A 20,746-nucleotide genomic window follows, 5' to 3' on the forward strand; every position below is an offset into this window, starting at 1 on the left:
TTATTTACCCAGTCAGATATAGAGGAGTTATTTACCCAGTCAGATATAGAGGAGTTATTTACCCAGTCAGATATAGAGGGGTTATTTACCCAGTCAGATATAGAGGAGTTATTTACCCAGTCAGATATAGAGGGGTTATTAACCCAGTCAGATATAGAGGAGTTATTTACCCAGTCAGATATAGAGGGGTTATTAACCCAGTCAGATATAGAGGAGTTATTTACCCAGTCAGATATAGAGAAGTTGTTTACCCAGTCAGAGGAGTTATTAACCCAGTCAGAGGAGTTATTAACCCAGTCAGATATAGAGGGGTTATTAACCCAGTCAGATATAGAGGGGTTATTTACCCAGTCAGATATAGAGGGGTTATTTACCCAGTCAGAGGGGTTATTTAGCCAGTCAGATATAGAGGGGTTATTTACCCAGTCCGATATAGAGGAGTTATTTACCCAGTCAGAGGAGTTATTTACCCAGTCAGAGGGGTTATTTAGCCAGTCAGATATAGATTAGTTATTAACCCAGTCAGAGGAGTTATTTACCCAGTCAGATATATAGGGGTTATTTACCCAGTCAGATATAGAGGAGTGATTTACCCAGTCAGAGGAGTTATTAACCCAGTCAGATATAGAGGCGTTATTTACCCAGTCAGATATAGAGGAGTTATTTACCCAGTCAGAGGGGTTATTTAACCAGTCAGAGGGGTTATTTACCCAGTCAGATATAGATTAGTTATTAACCCAGTCAGAGGAGTTATTTACCCAGTCAGATATAGAGGTGTTATTTACCCAGTCAGAGGAGTTATTTACCCAGTCAGATGAGTTATTAACTCAGTCAGATATAGAGGAGTTATTTACCCAGTCAGATATAGAGGAGTTATTAACCCAGTCAGATATAGAGGAGTTATTTACCCAGTCAGATATAGAGGAGTTATTTACCCAGTCAGATATAGAGGAGTTATTAACCCAGTCAGAGGAGTTATTAACCCAGTCAGAGGAGTTATTAACCCAGTCAGATGGGTTATTTACCCAGTCAGAGGAGTTATTTACCCAGTCAGATATAGAGGAGTTATTTACCCAGTCAGATATAGAGGGGTTATTTGCCCAGTCAGAGGAGTTATTTACCCAGTCAGATATAGAGGAGTTATTAACCCAGTCAGATATAGAGGAGTTATTAACCCAGTCAGATATAGAGGAGTTATTAACCCAGTCAGATATAGAGGAGTTATTTACCCAGTCAGATATAGAGGAGTTATTTACCCAGTCAGATATAGAGGGGTTATTTACCCAGTCAGATATAGAGGAGTTATTTACCCAGTCAGAGGGGTTATTTACCCAGTCAGAGGAGTTATTTACCCAGTCAGATATAGAGGAGTTATTTACCCAGTCAGATATAGAGAAGTTATTTACCCAGTCAGATATAGAGGGGTTATTTACCCAGTCAGATATAGAGGAGTTATTAACCCAGTCAGATATAGAGGGGTTATTAACCCAGTCAGATATAGAGGAGTTATTTACCCAGTCAGATATAGAGGGGTTATTAACCCAGTCAGATATAGAGGAGTTATTTACCCAGTCAGATATAGAGAAGTTGTTTACCCAGTCAGAGGAGTTATTAACCCAGTCAGAGGAGTTATTAACCCAGTCAGATATAGAGGGGTTATTAACCCAGTCAGATATAGAGGGGTTATTTACCCAGTCAGATATAGAGGGGTTATTTACCCAGCCAGAGGGGTTATTTAGCCAGTCAGATATAGAGGGGTTATTTACCCAGTCAGATATAGAGGAGTTATTTACCCAGTCAGAGGAGTTATTTACCCAGTCAGATATAGAGGAGTTATTAACCCAGTCAGATATAGAGGAGTTATTAACCCAGTCAGATATAGAGGAGTTATTAACCCAGTCAGATATAGAGGAGTTATTTACCCAGTCCGATATAGAGGAGTTATTTACCCAGTCAGATATAGAGGGGTTATTTACCCAGTCAGATATAGAGGAGTTATTTACCCAGTCAGAGGGGTTATTTACCCAGTCAGAGGAGTTATTTACCCAGTCAGATAAGAGGAGTTATTTACCCAGTCAGATATAGAGAAGTTATTTACCCAGTCAGATATAGAGGGGTTATTTACCCAGTCAGATATAGAGGAGTTATTAACCCAGTCAGATATAGAGGGGTTATTAACCCAGTCAGATATAGAGGAGTTATTTACCCAGTCAGATATAGAGGGGTTATTAACCCAGTCAGATATAGAGGAGTTATTTACCCAGTCAGATATAGAGAAGTTGTTTACCCAGTCAGAGGAGTTATTAACCCAGTCAGAGGAGTTATTAACCCAGTCAGATATAGAGGGGTTATTAACCCAGTCAGATATAGAGGGGTTATTTACCCAGTCAGATATAGAGGGGTTATTTACCCAGTCAGAGGGGTTATTTAGCCAGTCAGATATAGAGGGGTTATTTACCCAGTCAGATATAGAGGAGTTATTTACCCAGTCAGAGGAGTTATTTACCCAGTCAGAGGGGTTATTTAGCCAGTCAGATATAGATTAGTTATTAACCCAGTCAGAGGAGTTATTTACCCAGTCAGATATATAGGGGTTATTTACCCAGTCAGATATAGAGGAGTGATTTACCCAGTCAGAGGAGTTATTAACCCAGTCAGATATAGAGGCGTTATTTACCCAGTCAGATATAGAGGAGTTATTTACCCAGTCAGAGGGGTTATTTAACCAGTCAGAGGGGTTATTTACCCAGTCAGATATAGATTAGTTATTAACCCAGTCAGAGGAGTTATTTACCCAGTCAGATATAGAGGTGTTATTTACCCAGTCAGATATAGAGGAGTTATTTACCCAGTCAGATATAGAGGAGTTATTTACCCAGTCAGATATAGAGGAGTTATTTACCCAGTCAGATATAGAGGAGTTATTAACCCAGTCAGATATAGAGGAGTTATTTACCCAGTCAGATATAGAGGAGCTATTTACCCAGTCAGATATAGAGGAGTTATTAACCCAGTCAGATGAGTTATTAACCCAGTCAGAGGAGTTATTAACCCAGTCAGAGGGGTTATTTACCCAGTCAGAGGAGTTATTTACCCAGTCAGATATAGAGGAGTTATTTACCCAGTCAGATATAGAGGGGTTATTTGCCCAGTCAGAGGAGTTATTTACCCAGTCAGATATAGAGGAGTTATTAACCCAGTCAGATATAGAGGAGTTATTAACCCAGTCAGATATAGAGGAGTTATTAACCCAGTCAGATATAGAGGAGTTATTTACCCAGTCAGATATAGAGGAGTTATTTACCCAGTCAGAGGGGTTATTTAACCAGTCAGAGGGGTTATTTACCCAGTCAGATATAGATTAGTTATTAACCCAGTCAGAGGAGTTATTTACCCAGTCAGATATAGAGGTGTTATTTACCCAGTCAGATATAGAGGAGTTATTTACCCAGTCAGATATAGAGGAGTTATTTACCCAGTCAGATATAGAGGAGTTATTTACCCAGTCAGATATAGAGGAGTTATTAACCCAGTCAGATATAGAGGAGTTATTTACCCAGTCAGATATAGAGGAGCTATTTACCCAGTCAGATATAGAGGAGTTATTAACCCAGTCAGATGAGTTATTAACCCAGTCAGAGGAGTTATTAACCCAGTCAGAGGGGTTATTTACCCAGTCAGAGGAGTTATTTACCCAGTCAGATATAGAGGAGTTATTTACCCAGTCAGATATAGAGGGGTTATTTGCCCAGTCAGAGGAGTTATTTACCCAGTCAGATATAGAGGAGTTATTAACCCAGTCAGATATAGAGGAGTTATTAACCCAGTCAGATATAGAGGAGTTATTAACCCAGTCAGATATAGAGGAGTTATTTACCCAGTCAGATATAGAGGAGTTATTTACCCAGTCAGATATAGAGGGGTTATTTACCCAGTCAGATATAGAGGAGTTATTTACCCAGTCAGAGGGGTTATTTACCCAGTCAGAGGAGTTATTTACCCAGTCAGATATAGAGGAGTTATTTACCCAGTCAGATATAGAGAAGTTATTTACCCAGTCAGATATAGAGGGGTTATTTACCCAGTCAGATATAGAGGAGTTATTAACCCAGTCAGATATAGAGGGGTTATTAACCCAGTCAGATATAGAGGAGTTATTTACCCAGTCAGATATAGAGGGGTTATTAACCCAGTCAGATATAGAGGAGTTATTTACCCAGTCAGATATAGAGAAGTTGTTTACCCAGTCAGAGGAGTTATTAACCCAGTCAGAGGAGTTATTAACCCAGTCAGATATAGAGGGGTTATTAACCCAGTCAGATATAGAGGGGATATTTACCCAGTCAGATATAGAGGGGTTATTTACCCAGCCAGAGGGGTTATTTAGCCAGTCAGATATAGAGGGGTTATTTACCCAGTCAGATATAGAGGAGTTATTTACCCAGTCAGAGGAGTTATTTACCCAGTCAGATATAGAGGAGTTATTAACCCAGTCAGATATAGAGGAGTTATTAACCCAGTCAGATATAGAGGAGTTATTAACCCAGTCAGATATAGAGGAGTTATTTACCCAGTCCGATATAGAGGAGTTATTTACCCAGTCAGATATAGAGGGGTTATTTACCCAGTCAGATATAGAGGAGTTATTTACCCAGTCAGAGGGGTTATTTACCCAGTCAGAGGAGTTATTTACCCAGTCAGATAAGAGGAGTTATTTACCCAGTCAGATATAGAGAAGTTATTTACCCAGTCAGATATAGAGGGGTTATTTACCCAGTCAGATATAGAGGAGTTATTAACCCAGTCAGATATAGAGGGGTTATTAACCCAGTCAGATATAGAGGAGTTATTTACCCAGTCAGATATAGAGGGGTTATTAACCCAGTCAGATATAGAGGAGTTATTTACCCAGTCAGATATAGAGAAGTTGTTTACCCAGTCAGAGGAGTTATTAACCCAGTCAGAGGAGTTATTAACCCAGTCAGATATAGAGGGGTTATTAACCCAGTCAGATATAGAGGGGTTATTTACCCAGTCAGATATAGAGGGGTTATTTACCCAGTCAGAGGGGTTATTTAGCCAGTCAGATATAGAGGGGTTATTTACCCAGTCAGATATAGAGGAGTTATTTACCCAGTCAGAGGAGTTATTTACCCAGTCAGAGGGGTTATTTAGCCAGTCAGATATAGATTAGTTATTAACCCAGTCAGAGGAGTTATTTACCCAGTCAGATATATAGGGGTTATTTACCCAGTCAGATATAGAGGAGTGATTTACCCAGTCAGAGGAGTTATTAACCCAGTCAGATATAGAGGCGTTATTTACCCAGTCAGATATAGAGGAGTTATTTACCCAGTCAGAGGGGTTATTTAACCAGTCAGAGGGGTTATTTACCCAGTCAGATATAGATTAGTTATTAACCCAGTCAGAGGAGTTATTTACCCAGTCAGATATAGAGGTGTTATTTACCCAGTCAGATATAGAGGAGTTATTTACCCAGTCAGATATAGAGGAGTTATTTACCCAGTCAGATATAGAGGAGTTATTTACCCAGTCAGATATAGAGGAGTTATTAACCCAGTCAGATATAGAGGAGTTATTTACCCAGTCAGATATAGAGGAGCTATTTACCCAGTCAGATATAGAGGAGTTATTAACCCAGTCAGATGAGTTATTAACCCAGTCAGAGGAGTTATTAACCCAGTCAGAGGGGTTATTTACCCAGTCAGAGGAGTTATTTACCCAGTCAGATATAGAGGAGTTATTTACCCAGTCAGATATAGAGGGGTTATTTGCCCAGTCAGAGGAGTTATTTACCCAGTCAGATATAGAGGAGTTATTAACCCAGTCAGATATAGAGGAGTTATTAACCCAGTCAGATATAGAGGAGTTATTAACCCAGTCAGATATAGAGGAGTTATTTACCCAGTCAGATATAGAGGAGTTATTTACCCAGTCAGATATAGAGGGGTTATTTACCCAGTCAGATATAGAGGAGTTATTTACCCAGTCAGAGGGGTTATTTACCCAGTCAGAGGAGTTATTTACCCAGTCAGATATAGAGGAGTTATTTACCCAGTCAGATATAGAGAAGTTATTTACCCAGTCAGATATAGAGGGGTTATTTACCCAGTCAGATATAGAGGAGTTATTAACCCAGTCAGATATAGAGGGGTTATTAACCCAGTCAGATATAGAGGAGTTATTTACCCAGTCAGATATAGAGGGGTTATTAACCCAGTCAGATATAGAGGAGTTATTTACCCAGTCAGATATAGAGAAGTTGTTTACCCAGTCAGAGGAGTTATTAACCCAGTCAGAGGAGTTATTAACCCAGTCAGATATAGAGGGGTTATTAACCCAGTCAGATATAGAGGGGTTATTTACCCAGTCAGATATAGAGGGGTTATTTACCCAGTCAGAGGGGTTATTTAGCCAGTCAGATATAGAGGGGTTATTTACCCAGTCAGATATAGAGGAGTTATTTACCCAGTCAGAGGAGTTATTTACCCAGTCAGAGGGGTTATTTAGCCAGTCAGATATAGATTAGTTATTAACCCAGTCAGAGGAGTTATTTACCCAGTCAGATATATAGGGGTTATTTACCCAGTCAGATATAGAGGAGTGATTTACCCAGTCAGAGGAGTTATTAACCCAGTCAGATATAGAGGCGTTATTTACCCAGTCAGATATAGAGGAGTTATTTACCCAGTCAGAGGGGTTATTTAACCAGTCAGAGGGGTTATTTACCCAGTCAGATATAGATTAGTTATTAACCCAGTCAGAGGAGTTATTTACCCAGTCAGATATAGAGGTGTTATTTACCCAGTCAGATATATAGGAGTTATTTACCCAGTCAGATATAGAGGAGTTATTACCCTGTCAGAGGAGTTATTTACCCAGTCAGATATAGAGGAGTTATTTACCCAGTCAGATATAGAGGAGTTATTTACCCAGTCAGATATAGAGGAGTTATTAACCCAGTCAGATATAGAGGAGTTATTTACCCAGTCAGATATAGAGGAGTTATTAACCCAGTCAGAAATAGAGGGGTTATTAACCCAGTCAGATATAGAGGAGTTATTAACCCAGTCAGATATAGAGGAGTTATTTACCCAGTCAGATATAGAGAAGTTGTTTACCCAGTCAGAGGAGTTATTAACCCAGTCAGAGGAGTTATTAACCCCGTCAGATATAGAGGGGTTATTAACCCAGTCAGATATAGAGGGGTTATTTACCCAGTCAGATATAGAGGGGTTATTTACCCAGTCAGAGGGGTTATTTAGCCAGTCAGATATAGAGGGGTTATTAACCCAGTCAGATATAGAGGGGTTATTTACCCAGTCAGATATAGAGGGGTTATTTACCCAGTCAGAGGGGTTATTTAGCCAGTCAGATATAGAGGGGTTATTTACCCAGTCAGATATAGAGGAGTTATTTACCCAGTCAGAGGAGTTATTTACCCAGTCAGATATAGAGGAGTTATTAACCCAGTCAGATATAGAGGAGTTATTAACCCAGTCAGATATAGAGGAGTTATTAACCCAGTCAGATATAGAGGAGTTATTTACCCAGTCCGATATAGAGGAGTTATTTACCCAGTCAGATATAGAGGGGTTATTTACCCAGTCAGATATAGAGGAGTTATTTACCCAGTCAGAGGGGTTATTTACCCAGTCAGAGGAGTTATTTACCCAGTCAGATAAGAGGAGTTATTTACCCAGTCAGATATAGAGAAGTTATTTACCCAGTCAGATATAGAGGGGTTATTTACCCAGTCAGATATAGAGGAGTTATTAACCCAGTCAGATATAGAGGGGTTATTAACCCAGTCAGATATAGAGGAGTTATTTACCCAGTCAGATATAGAGGGGTTATTAACCCAGTCAGATATAGAGGAGTTATTTACCCAGTCAGATATAGAGAAGTTGTTTACCCAGTCAGAGGAGTTATTAACCCAGTCAGAGGAGTTATTAACCCAGTCAGATATAGAGGGGTTATTAACCCAGTCAGATATAGAGGGGTTATTTACCCAGTCAGATATAGAGGGGTTATTTACCCAGTCAGAGGGGTTATTTAGCCAGTCAGATATAGAGGGGTTATTTACCCAGTCAGATATAGAGGAGTTATTTACCCAGTCAGAGGAGTTATTTACCCAGTCAGAGGGGTTATTTAGCCAGTCAGATATAGATTAGTTATTAACCCAGTCAGAGGAGTTATTTACCCAGTCAGATATATAGGGGTTATTTACCCAGTCAGATATAGAGGAGTGATTTACCCAGTCAGAGGAGTTATTAACCCAGTCAGATATAGAGGCGTTATTTACCCAGTCAGATATAGAGGAGTTATTTACCCAGTCAGAGGGGTTATTTAACCAGTCAGAGGGGTTATTTACCCAGTCAGATATAGATTAGTTATTAACCCAGTCAGAGGAGTTATTTACCCAGTCAGATATAGAGGTGTTATTTACCCAGTCAGATATAGAGGAGTTATTTACCCAGTCAGATATAGAGGAGTTATTTACCCAGTCAGATATAGAGGAGTTATTTACCCAGTCAGATATAGAGGAGTTATTAACCCAGTCAGATATAGAGGAGTTATTTACCCAGTCAGATATAGAGGAGCTATTTACCCAGTCAGATATAGAGGAGTTATTAACCCAGTCAGATGAGTTATTAACCCAGTCAGAGGAGTTATTAACCCAGTCAGAGGGGTTATTTACCCAGTCAGAGGAGTTATTTACCCAGTCAGATATAGAGGAGTTATTTACCCAGTCAGATATAGAGGGGTTATTTGCCCAGTCAGAGGAGTTATTTACCCAGTCAGATATAGAGGAGTTATTAACCCAGTCAGATATAGAGGAGTTATTAACCCAGTCAGATATAGAGGAGTTATTAACCCAGTCAGATATAGAGGAGTTATTTACCCAGTCAGATATAGAGGAGTTATTTACCCAGTCAGATATAGAGGGGTTATTTACCCAGTCAGATATAGAGGAGTTATTTACCCAGTCAGAGGGGTTATTTACCCAGTCAGAGGAGTTATTTACCCAGTCAGATATAGAGGAGTTATTTACCCAGTCAGATATAGAGAAGTTATTTACCCAGTCAGATATAGAGGGGTTATTTACCCAGTCAGATATAGAGGAGTTATTAACCCAGTCAGATATAGAGGGGTTATTAACCCAGTCAGATATAGAGGAGTTATTTACCCAGTCAGATATAGAGGGGTTATTAACCCAGTCAGATATAGAGGAGTTATTTACCCAGTCAGATATAGAGAAGTTGTTTACCCAGTCAGAGGAGTTATTAACCCAGTCAGAGGAGTTATTAACCCAGTCAGATATAGAGGGGTTATTAACCCAGTCAGATATAGAGGGGTTATTTACCCAGTCAGATATAGAGGGGTTATTTACCCAGTCAGAGGGGTTATTTAGCCAGTCAGATATAGAGGGGTTATTTACCCAGTCAGATATAGAGGAGTTATTTACCCAGTCAGAGGAGTTATTTACCCAGTCAGAGGGGTTATTTAGCCAGTCAGATATAGATTAGTTATTAACCCAGTCAGAGGAGTTATTTACCCAGTCAGATATATAGGGGTTATTTACCCAGTCAGATATAGAGGAGTGATTTACCCAGTCAGAGGAGTTATTAACCCAGTCAGATATAGAGGCGTTATTTACCCAGTCAGATATAGAGGAGTTATTTACCCAGTCAGAGGGGTTATTTAACCAGTCAGAGGGGTTATTTACCCAGTCAGATATAGATTAGTTATTAACCCAGTCAGAGGAGTTATTTACCCAGTCAGATATAGAGGTGTTATTTACCCAGTCAGATATATAGGAGTTATTTACCCAGTCAGATATAGAGGAGTTATTACCCTGTCAGAGGAGTTATTTACCCAGTCAGATATAGAGGAGTTATTTACCCAGTCAGATATAGAGGAGTTATTTACCCAGTCAGATATAGAGGAGTTATTAACCCAGTCAGATATAGAGGAGTTATTTACCCAGTCAGATATAGAGGAGTTATTAACCCAGTCAGAAATAGAGGGGTTATTAACCCAGTCAGATATAGAGGAGTTATTAACCCAGTCAGATATAGAGGAGTTATTTACCCAGTCAGATATAGAGAAGTTGTTTACCCAGTCAGAGGAGTTATTAACCCAGTCAGAGGAGTTATTAACCCCGTCAGATATAGAGGGGTTATTAACCCAGTCAGATATAGAGGGGTTATTTACCCAGTCAGATATAGAGGGGTTATTTACCCAGTCAGAGGGGTTATTTAGCCAGTCAGATATAGAGGGGTTATTAACCCAGTCAGATATAGAGGGGTTATTTACCCAGTCAGATATAGAGGGGTTATTTACCCAGTCAGAGGGGTTATTTAGCCAGTCAGATATAGAGGGGTTATTTACCCAGTCAGATATAGAGGAGTTATTTACCCAGTCAGAGGAGTTATTTACCCAGTCAGAGGGGTTATTTAGCCAGTCAGATATAGATTAGTTATTAACCCAGTCAGAGGAGTTATTTACCCAGTCAGATATATAGGGGTTATTTACCCAGTCAGATATAGAGGAGTGATTTACCCAGTCAGAGGAGTTATTAACCCAGTCAGATATAGAGGCGTTATTTACCCAGTCAGATATAGAGGAGTTATTTACCCAGTCAGAGGGGTTATTTAACCAGTCAGAGGGGTTATTTACCCAGTCAGATATAGATTAGTTATTAACCCAGTCAGAGGAGTTATTTACCCAGTCAGATATAGAGGTGTTATTTACCCAGTCAGATATAGAGGAGTTATTTACCCAGTCAGATATAGAGGAGTTATTTACCCAGTCAGATATAGAGGAGTTATTTACCCAGTCAGATATAGAGGAGTTATTAACCCAGTCAGATATAGAGGAGTTATTTACCCAGTCAGATATAGAGGAGCTATTTACCCAGTCAGATATAGAGGAGTTATTAACCCAGTCAGATGAGTTATTAACCCAGTCAGAGGAGTTATTAACCCAGTCAGAGGGGTTATTTACCCAGTCAGAGGAGTTATTTACCCAGTCAGATATAGAGGAGTTATTTACCCAGTCAGATATAGAGGGGTTATTTGCCCAGTCAGAGGAGTTATTTACCCAGTCAGATATAGAGGAGTTATTAACCCAGTCAGATATAGAGGAGTTATTAACCCAGTCAGATATAGAGGAGTTATTAACCCAGTCAGATATAGAGGAGTTATTTACCCAGTCAGATATAGAGGAGTTATTTACCCAGTCAGATATAGAGGGGTTATTTACCCAGTCAGATATAGAGGAGTTATTTACCCAGTCAGAGGGGTTATTTACCCAGTCAGAGGAGTTATTTACCCAGTCAGATATAGAGGAGTTATTTACCCAGTCAGATATAGAGAAGTTATTTACCCAGTCAGATATAGAGGGGTTATTTACCCAGTCAGATATAGAGGAGTTATTAACCCAGTCAGATATAGAGGGGTTATTAACCCAGTCAGATATAGAGGAGTTATTTACCCAGTCAGATATAGAGGGGTTATTAACCCAGTCAGATATAGAGGAGTTATTTACCCAGTCAGATATAGAGAAGTTGTTTACCCAGTCAGAGGAGTTATTAACCCAGTCAGAGGAGTTATTAACCCAGTCAGATATAGAGGGGTTATTAACCCAGTCAGATATAGAGGGGTTATTTACCCAGTCAGATATAGAGGGGTTATTTACCCAGTCAGAGGGGTTATTTAGCCAGTCAGATATAGAGGGGTTATTTACCCAGTCAGATATAGAGGAGTTATTTACCCAGTCAGAGGAGTTATTTACCCAGTCAGAGGGGTTATTTAGCCAGTCAGATATAGATTAGTTATTAACCCAGTCAGAGGAGTTATTTACCCAGTCAGATATATAGGGGTTATTTACCCAGTCAGATATAGAGGAGTGATTTACCCAGTCAGAGGAGTTATTAACCCAGTCAGATATAGAGGCGTTATTTACCCAGTCAGATATAGAGGAGTTATTTACCCAGTCAGAGGGGTTATTTAACCAGTCAGAGGGGTTATTTACCCAGTCAGATATAGATTAGTTATTAACCCAGTCAGAGGAGTTATTTACCCAGTCAGATATAGAGGTGTTATTTACCCAGTCAGATATATAGGAGTTATTTACCCAGTCAGATATAGAGGAGTTATTACCCTGTCAGAGGAGTTATTTACCCAGTCAGATATAGAGGAGTTATTTACCCAGTCAGATATAGAGGAGTTATTTACCCAGTCAGATATAGAGGAGTTATTAACCCAGTCAGATATAGAGGAGTTATTTACCCAGTCAGATATAGAGGAGTTATTAACCCAGTCAGAAATAGAGGGGTTATTAACCCAGTCAGATATAGAGGAGTTATTAACCCAGTCAGATATAGAGGAGTTATTTACCCAGTCAGATATAGAGAAGTTGTTTACCCAGTCAGAGGAGTTATTAACCCAGTCAGAGGAGTTATTAACCCCGTCAGATATAGAGGGGTTATTAACCCAGTCAGATATAGAGGGGTTATTTACCCAGTCAGATATAGAGGGGTTATTTACCCAGTCAGAGGGGTTATTTAGCCAGTCAGATATAGAGGAGTCATTTACCCAGTCAGAGGAGTTATTAACCCAGTTAGATATAGAGGGGTTATTAACCCAGTTAGATATAGAGGGGTTATTTACCCAGTCAGATATAGAGGAGTTATTAACCCAGTCAGATATAGAGGAGTTATTTACCCAGTCAGATATAGAGTAGTTATTTACCCAGTCAGAGGGGTTATTTAACCAGTCAGAGGGGTTATTTACCCAGTCAGATATAGATTAGTTATTAACCCAGTCAGAGGAGTTATTTACCCAGTCAGATATAGAGGGGTTATTTACCCAGTCAGATATAGAGGAGTTATTTACCCAGTCAGATATAGAGGAGTTATTACCCAGTCAGAGGAGTTATTTACCCAGTCAGATATAGAGGAGTTATTAACCCAGTCAGATATAGAGTAGTTATTTACCCAGTCAGATATAGAGGAGTTATTTACCCAGTCAGATATAGAGGAGTTATTAACCCCGTCAGGTATAGAGGAGTTATTAACCCAGTCAAATATAGAGGAGTTATTACCCAGTCAGAGGAGTTATTTACCCAGTCAGATATAGAGGAGTTATTTACCCAGTCAGATATAGAGGAGTTATTAACCCAGTCAGAGGGGTTATTAACCCAGTCAGATATAGAGGGGTTATTTACCCAGTCAGATATAGAGGAGTTATTTACCCAGTCAGATATAGAGGAGTCATTAACCCAGTCAGAGGGGTTATTAACCCAGTCAGATATAGAGGGGTTATTTACCCAGTCAGATATAGAGGAGTTATTTACCCAGTCAGATATAGAGGAGTTATTAACCCAGTCAGATATAGAGGAGTTATTTACCCAGTCAGATATAGAGGAGTTATTAACCCCGTCAGGTATAGAGGAGTTATTTACCCAGTCAAATATAGAGGAGTTATTTACCCAGTCAGAGGGGTTATTTAACCAGTCAGAGGGGTTATTTACCTAGTCAGATATAGATTAGTTATTAACCCAGTCAGAGGAGTTATTTACCCAGTCAGATATAGAGGGGTTATTTACCCAGTCAGATATAGAGGAGTTATTTACCCAGTCAGATATAGAGGAGTTATTACCCAGTCAGAGTAGTTATTTACCCAGTCAGATATAGAGGAGTTATTTACCCAGTCAGATATAGAGGAGTTATTTACCCAGTCAGATATAGAGGAGTTATTAACCCAGTCAGATATAGAGGAGTTATTTACCCAGTCAGATATAGAGGAGTTATTAACCCCGTCAGGTATAGAGGAGTTATTTACCCAGTCAAATATAGAGGAGTTATTACCCAGTCAGAGGAGTTATTTACCCAGTCAGATATAGAGGAGTTATTTACCCAGTCAGATATAGAGGAGTTATTAACCCAGTCAGAGGGGTTATTAACCCAGTCAGATATAGAGGAGTTATTAACCCAGTCAGATATAGAGTAGTTATTTACCCAGTCAGATATAGAGGAGTTATTTACCCAGTCAGATATAGAGGAGTTATTAACCCCGTCAGGTATAGAGGAGTTATTTACCCAGTCAAATATAGAGGAGTTATTACCCAGTCAGAGGAGTTATTTACCCAGTCAGATATAGAGGAGTTATTTACCCAGTCAGATATAGAGGAGTTATTAACCCAGTCAGAGGGGTTATTAACCCAGTCAGATATAGAGGGGTTATTTACCCAGTCAGATATAGAGGAGTTATTTACCCAGTCAGATATAGAGGAGTCATTAACCCAGTCAGAGGGGTTATTAACCCAGTCAGATATAGAGGGGTTATTTACCCAGTCAGATATAGAGGAGTTATTTACCCAGTCAGATATAGAGGAGTTATTAACCCAGTCAGATATAGAGGAGTTATTTACCCAGTCAGATATAGAGGAGTTATTAACCCCGTCAGGTATAGAGGAGTTATTTACCCAGTCAAATATAGAGGAGTTATTTACCCAGTCAGAGGGGTTATTTAACCAGTCAGAGGGGTTATTTACCTAGTCAGATATAGATTAGTTATTAACCCAGTCAGAGGAGTTATTTACCCAGTCAGATATAGAGGGGTTATTTACCCAGTCAGATATAGAGGAGTTATTTACCCAGTCAGATATAGAGGAGTTATTACCTTGTCAGAGTAGTTATTTACCCAGTCAGATATAGAGGAGTTATTTACCCAGTCAGATATAGAGGAGTTATTTACCCAGTCAGATATAGAGGAGTTATTAACCCAGTCAGATATAGAGGAGTTATTTACCCAGTCAGATATAGAGGAGTTATTAACCCCGTCAGGTATAGAGGAGTTATTTACCCAGTCAAATATAGAGGAGTTATTACCCAGTCAGAGGAGTTATTTACCCAGTCAGATATAGAGGAGTTATTTACCCAGTCAGATATAGAGGAGTTATTAACCCAGTCAGAGGGGTTATTAACCCAGTCAGATATAGAGGGGTTATTTACCCAGTCAGATATAGAGGAGTTATTTACCCAGTCAGATATAGAGGAGTCATTAACCCAGTCAGAGGGGTTATTAACCCAGTCAGATATAGAGGGGTTATTTACCCAGTCAGATATAGAGGAGTTATTAACCCAGTCAGAGGGGTTATTAACCCAGTCAGATATAGAGGGGTTGTTTACCCAGTCAGATATAGAGGAGTTATTTACCCAGTCAGATATAGAGGAGTTATTAACCCAGTCAGAGGGGTTATTAACCCAGTCAGATATAGAGGAGTTATTAACCCAGTCAGAGGAGTTATTTACCCAGTCAGATATAGAGGGGTTATTAATAACCCAGTCAGAGGAGTTATTCACCCAGTCAGATATAGAGGAGTTATTAACCCAGTCAGAGGAGTTATATACCCAGTCAGATATAGAGGGGTTATTAACCCAGTCAGATATAGAGGAGTTATTTACCCAGTCAGATATAGAGGAGTTATTAACCCAGTCAGAGGGGTTATTAACCCAGTCAGATATAGAGGAGTTATTAACCCAGTCAGATATAGAGTAGTTATTTACCTAGTCAGAGGGGTTATTAACCCAGTCAGATATAGAGGAGTTATTAACCCAGTCAGATATAGAGGGGTTATTAACCCAGTCAGAGGAGTTATTAACCCAGTCAGATATAGAGGGGTTATTAACCCAGTCAGATATAGAGGGGTTATTTACCCAGTCAGATATAGAGGGGTTATTTACCCAGTCAGATATAGAGGGGTTATTTACCCAGTCAGATATAGAGGAGTTATTAACCCAGTCAGATATAGAGTAGTTATTTACCTAGTCAGAGGGGTTATTAACCCAGTCAGATATAGAGTAGTTATTTACCTAGTCAGAGGGGTTATTAACCCAGTCATATATAGAGGAGTTATTAACCCAGTCAGATATAGAGGGGTTATTAACCCGGTCAGATATAGAGGGGTTATTTACCCAGTCAGATATAGAGGGGTTATTTACCCAGTCAGATATAGAGGGGTTATTTACCCAGTCAGATATAGAGGAGTTATTAACCCAGTCAGATATAGAGTAGTTATTTACCTAGTCAGAGGGGTTATTAACCCAGTCAGATATAGAGGGGTTATTTACCTAGTCAGAGGGGTTATTAACCCAGTCAGATATAGAGGAGTTATTAACCCAGTCAGATATAGAGGAGTTATTAACCCGGTCAGATATAGAGGGGTTATATACCCAGTCAGATATAGAGGAGTTATTAACCCAGTCAGATATAGAGGGGTTATTAACCCAGTCAGAGGAGTTATTAACCCAGTCAGATATATAGGGGTTATTAACCCAGTCAGATATAGAGGAGTAATTAACCCAGTCAGATATAGAGGAGTTATATACCCAGTCAGATATAGAGGAGTTATTAACCCAGTCAGAGGGGTTATTAACCCAGTCAGATATATAGGGGTTATTAACCCAGTCAGATAATGTAGAGACAAAAGGGATTTAGTCAAATTGTATGCAGTCCCTTTTCCTTTCTTTCTGTTCCACCAAATGTTTGCATATAGACTCCTGGTAGTGTTACAAGGGCCACGTTTGATTGCAAAATGTTCTCAAACGTTGCAACCAGAAATGCCATGAATAGAGATGACGTTATTCCTTATCTGAACGTTCCAAAAACATTGCGTCCTGCTGAACACGCCCCAGGTTGTTAGTTATAGCTGGCTAATGAGGTAACATGACTGAACAAAGTTGTAGCCTAAACAAATGGTTAACCGTCTGGTTTGTAAGTAGTCTAGTTTTAGAAGAAACCGCGAAATGCTTGATGAATGTAAAATGCAGCCCGCCAATGCACGATAGAAAGAAAGAAAAACGTAGCGCTGGTCTTCTGGGTCATATCTTGTGAACGGTAATATTTCAAGCCGTTTTCTCGGAGGAAAAGAGTGAGACTTGGCTACACTGGTTACAGAACCTGGCTATGAAATACAGTGAGGAAAGTGGGAGGGTTTGAACAAGACTACAAATTCTAAGACGGCCTATTTTTCTATACTCAAGAGAGAGAAAAACACGTAGCTAGACTGTTGATTTAATATTAAACTCAATGCTTCTACTGTTTTTAATTTATGATAGCAGCTTGTGTTTCTTAACCAGGCAAAGGGTAGGAAACCAGAAAGGCTGGTGGTGACTGGTTCGCTACGGGGAAGCAAGAGAGTCGCCTGCGCGATGTGTATAATCGGAGCCTGAGCGGAGCCTATCTGCCTGTCTAACCACACTCATCGCTTGCTCCCCAGCAGCTCACCAGCTGATGTCGACTGTGTGTGCAGGGTGAGGCGTCCACTGCTGAACAGAACAGCGCTGCGCATCAGTACTGCTAATATTAATTGTGCTTATCACGGAAAATATCACCAAAAAAACTATTGTCCAGTCCACTTCTAGTCAGATTTTAGTCAGAGATCATTTTGTCTCGTCTCGTTTTAGTCAACTGAAATGAAAAATATTTTTCGATTAGTTCTAGTTTTATTTAGTCAGTTAAACTATCGGCAATTTCCACTGAAAATTAGGTATTTTATGTATATTTTTGTCACTATTTTTGTTGACAAAATTAACACTCAATCTCCTTGAACCTCCTATCAGACAACTGATGTTTCTGGGCTCTGGTCTAAAGTAGTGCACTATGTAGGGAATAGGGTTCCATAGGGCTCTGGTCTAAAGTAGTGCACTATGTAGGGAATAGGGTTCCATAGGGCTCTGGTCTAAAGTAGTGCACTATGTAGGGAATAGGGTTCCATAGGGCTCTGGTCTAAAGTAGTGCACTATGTAGGGAATAGGGTTCCATAGGGCTCTGGTCTAAAGTAGTGCACTATGTAGGGAATAGGGTTCCATAGGGCTCTGGTCTAAAGTAGTGCACTATGTAGGGAATAGGGTTCCATAGGGCTCTGGTCTAAAGTAGTGCACTATATATAGGGAATAGGGTTCCATAGGGCTCTGGTCTAAAGTAGTGCACTATGTAGGGAATAGGGTTCCATAGGGCTCTGGTCTAAAGTAGTGCACTATGTAGGGAATAGGGTTCCATAGGGCTCTGGTCTAAAGTAGTGCACTATGTAGGGAATAGGGTTCCATAGGGCTCTGGTCTAAAGTAGTGCACTATGTAGGGAACAGGGTTCCATAGGGCTCTGGTCTAAAGTAGTGCACTATATAGGGAAAAGTGTGTCATTTGGAATGCATGCAAGTTGTGTTCTGCTATCAGAGACAATAAACACACTGGGAGGCAGCGGTTGATTCAAGGCTGCCAGTCCATTTATCAAGCTTTGACTCATAGTTTGATGACTCATCAGTATGTATTATGTAATGTTTATGTTACACACAAACACACACACACACACGCACACACACACACACACACACACACACACACACACACACACACACACACACATCAACTCATTTCATTTCTGACCGGGCCTTCTCTCTGCCAGAATGAGATTTGCAATTCTCTAAATTGAAAGATCATAACGAATTTGTGCCTTGAATCACATTGCAGAGCTGGATGCCCCACTGGCAATCTTGGTAATGTATTAGATGCTAAATTAATGAACTGTCACCATTGAAAAAGAGATATATTCAGTATACGTGACACGTGTGGGAATCGAAACCACAACTCTGATGTCGCCATCACTCAATCAAATAAATCAAATTGATTTATAAAGCCCTTCTTACATCAGCTGCACAGAAACCCATGAACTGTCGCCATCTCCATTCTCAAACCTTCCCTAAGCCAGTGCTCGGCCGAGTGGTGTCCCATGTTTCCCCAGCCCTGACTAACAAACCTGGTTAAAATAGTGGTATTTTAAACTGGAGACCTGGGTCACAACTGTGTCGCCATCCCGGGTTCTAAATTGGAATGCCGTTGGTACCTGGGTCACAACTGTGTCGCCATCCCGGGTTCTAAATTGGAATGCCGTTGGTACCTGGGTCACAACTGTGTCGCCATCCCGGGTTCTAAATTGGAATGCCGTTGGTACCTGGGTCACAACTGTGTCGCCATCCCGGGTTCTAAATTGGAATGCCGTTGGTACCTGGGTCACAACTGTGTCGCCATCCCGGGTTCTAAATTGGAACGCCGCTGGTAAATATCTGTTGTTGTCTCTCACCCCCTCCCAGGTTCAGGAGTCTGACCACAGCCTTCTTCAGAGATGCCATGGGCTTCCTGCTCATGTTCGACCTCACCAGCCAGCAGAGCTTTCTCAACGTCCGCAACTGGATGAGTATGTTGTGGTCTAGGTGCACGCACGCACGCACACACGCACACACGCACGCACGCACGCACACACAGGCTTGAGATAATATATGCGCCATTTAGCAGACACGTTTATCCAAGGCAATTTATGGGTGGATACATTTTTCTTATGGGTGGCCCCAGCGGAAATCAAACCCATGACCATTGGCCCCAGCGGAAATCAAACCCATGACCATTGGCCCCAGCGGAAATCAAACCCATGACCATTGGCCCCAGCGGAAATCAAACCCATGACCATTGGCCCCAGCGGAAATCAAACCCATGACCATTGGCCCCAGCGGAAATCAAACCCATGACCATTGGCCCCAGCGGAAATCAAACCCATGACCATTGACCCCAGCAGAAATCAAACCCATAACCATTGGCCCCAGCGGAAATCAAACCCATGACCATTGGCCCCAGCAGAAATCAAACCCATAACCATTGGCCCCAGCAGAAATCAAACCCATGACCATTGGCCCCAGCGGAAATCAAACCCATGACCATTGGCCCCAGCGGAAATCAAACCCATGACCATTGGCCCCAGCAGAAATCAAACCCATGACCATTGGCCCCAGCAGAAATCAAACCCATAACCATTGGCCCCAGCGGAAATCAAACCCATGACCATTGGCCCCAGCGGAAATCAAACCCATGACCATTGGCCCCAGCGGAAATCAAACCCATGACCATTGGCCCCAGCAGAAATCAAACCCATAACCATTGGCCCCAGCGGAAATCAAACCCATGACCATTGGCCCCAGCAGAAATCAAACCCATAACCATTGGCCCCAGCAGAAATCAAACCCATGACCATTGGCCCCAGCGGAAATCAAACCCATGACCATTGGCCCCAGCGGAAATCAAACCCATGACCATTGGCCCCAGCAGAAATCAAACCCATGACCATTGGCCCCAGCAGAAATCAAACCCATAACCATTGGCCCCAGCGGAAATCAAACCCATGACCATTGGCCCCAGCGGAAATCAAACCCATGACCATTGGCCCCAGCAGAAATCAAACCCATAACCATTGGCCCCAGCGGAAATCAAACCCATGACCATTGGCCCCAGCAGAAATCAAACCCATGACCATTGGCCCCAGCAGAAATCAAACCCATAACCATTGGCCCCAGCAGAAATCAAACCCATAACCATTGGCCCCAGCGGAAATCAAACCCATGACCATTGGCTCTAGCAACTGAGCTGCACAAGATCACTTTACAAGACACATCTCTTCTAAACACCAGCATGCTTCAACCTGAATGGTACAGAACATGGCCAGGCCAGGGTTGAGGATTCAGTCAATTCGCTTATTCAATTGTTTTCCCCCTTACCTTTATTTAACCAGTCAGTTAATAACAAATTCTTATTGACAATGATGTCCTGGTATTTGAAAGGAAGACAGTTTAATTAAGGAAGTATTGGAAGAGCAGACAGGTCCTTCAGTG

At 40.8% G+C, this 20,746-nt stretch overlaps 1 protein-coding gene across 2 annotated transcripts in view; it reads left to right on the top strand.

The window, feature by feature from the left end:
- Positions 1 to 20,746, top strand: part of LOC139421847 (RAB27B, member RAS oncogene family) — a 98,678-nt gene that overhangs the window by 67,281 nt on the left and 10,651 nt on the right. For both annotated transcript variants that reach the window (XM_071172973.1, XM_071172974.1), the window contains one exon: positions 19,181 to 19,284. In XM_071172973.1, coding sequence (XP_071029074.1) covers positions 19,181 to 19,284 — 104 coding nt within the window. The remainder of the gene's footprint in view (positions 1 to 19,180; positions 19,285 to 20,746) is intronic.

This window comes from Oncorhynchus clarkii, chromosome 12, assembly GCF_045791955.1.
Source record: "Oncorhynchus clarkii lewisi isolate Uvic-CL-2024 chromosome 12, UVic_Ocla_1.0, whole genome shotgun sequence".
Classification (NCBI taxonomy): Eukaryota; Metazoa; Chordata; class Actinopteri; order Salmoniformes; family Salmonidae; genus Oncorhynchus; species Oncorhynchus clarkii.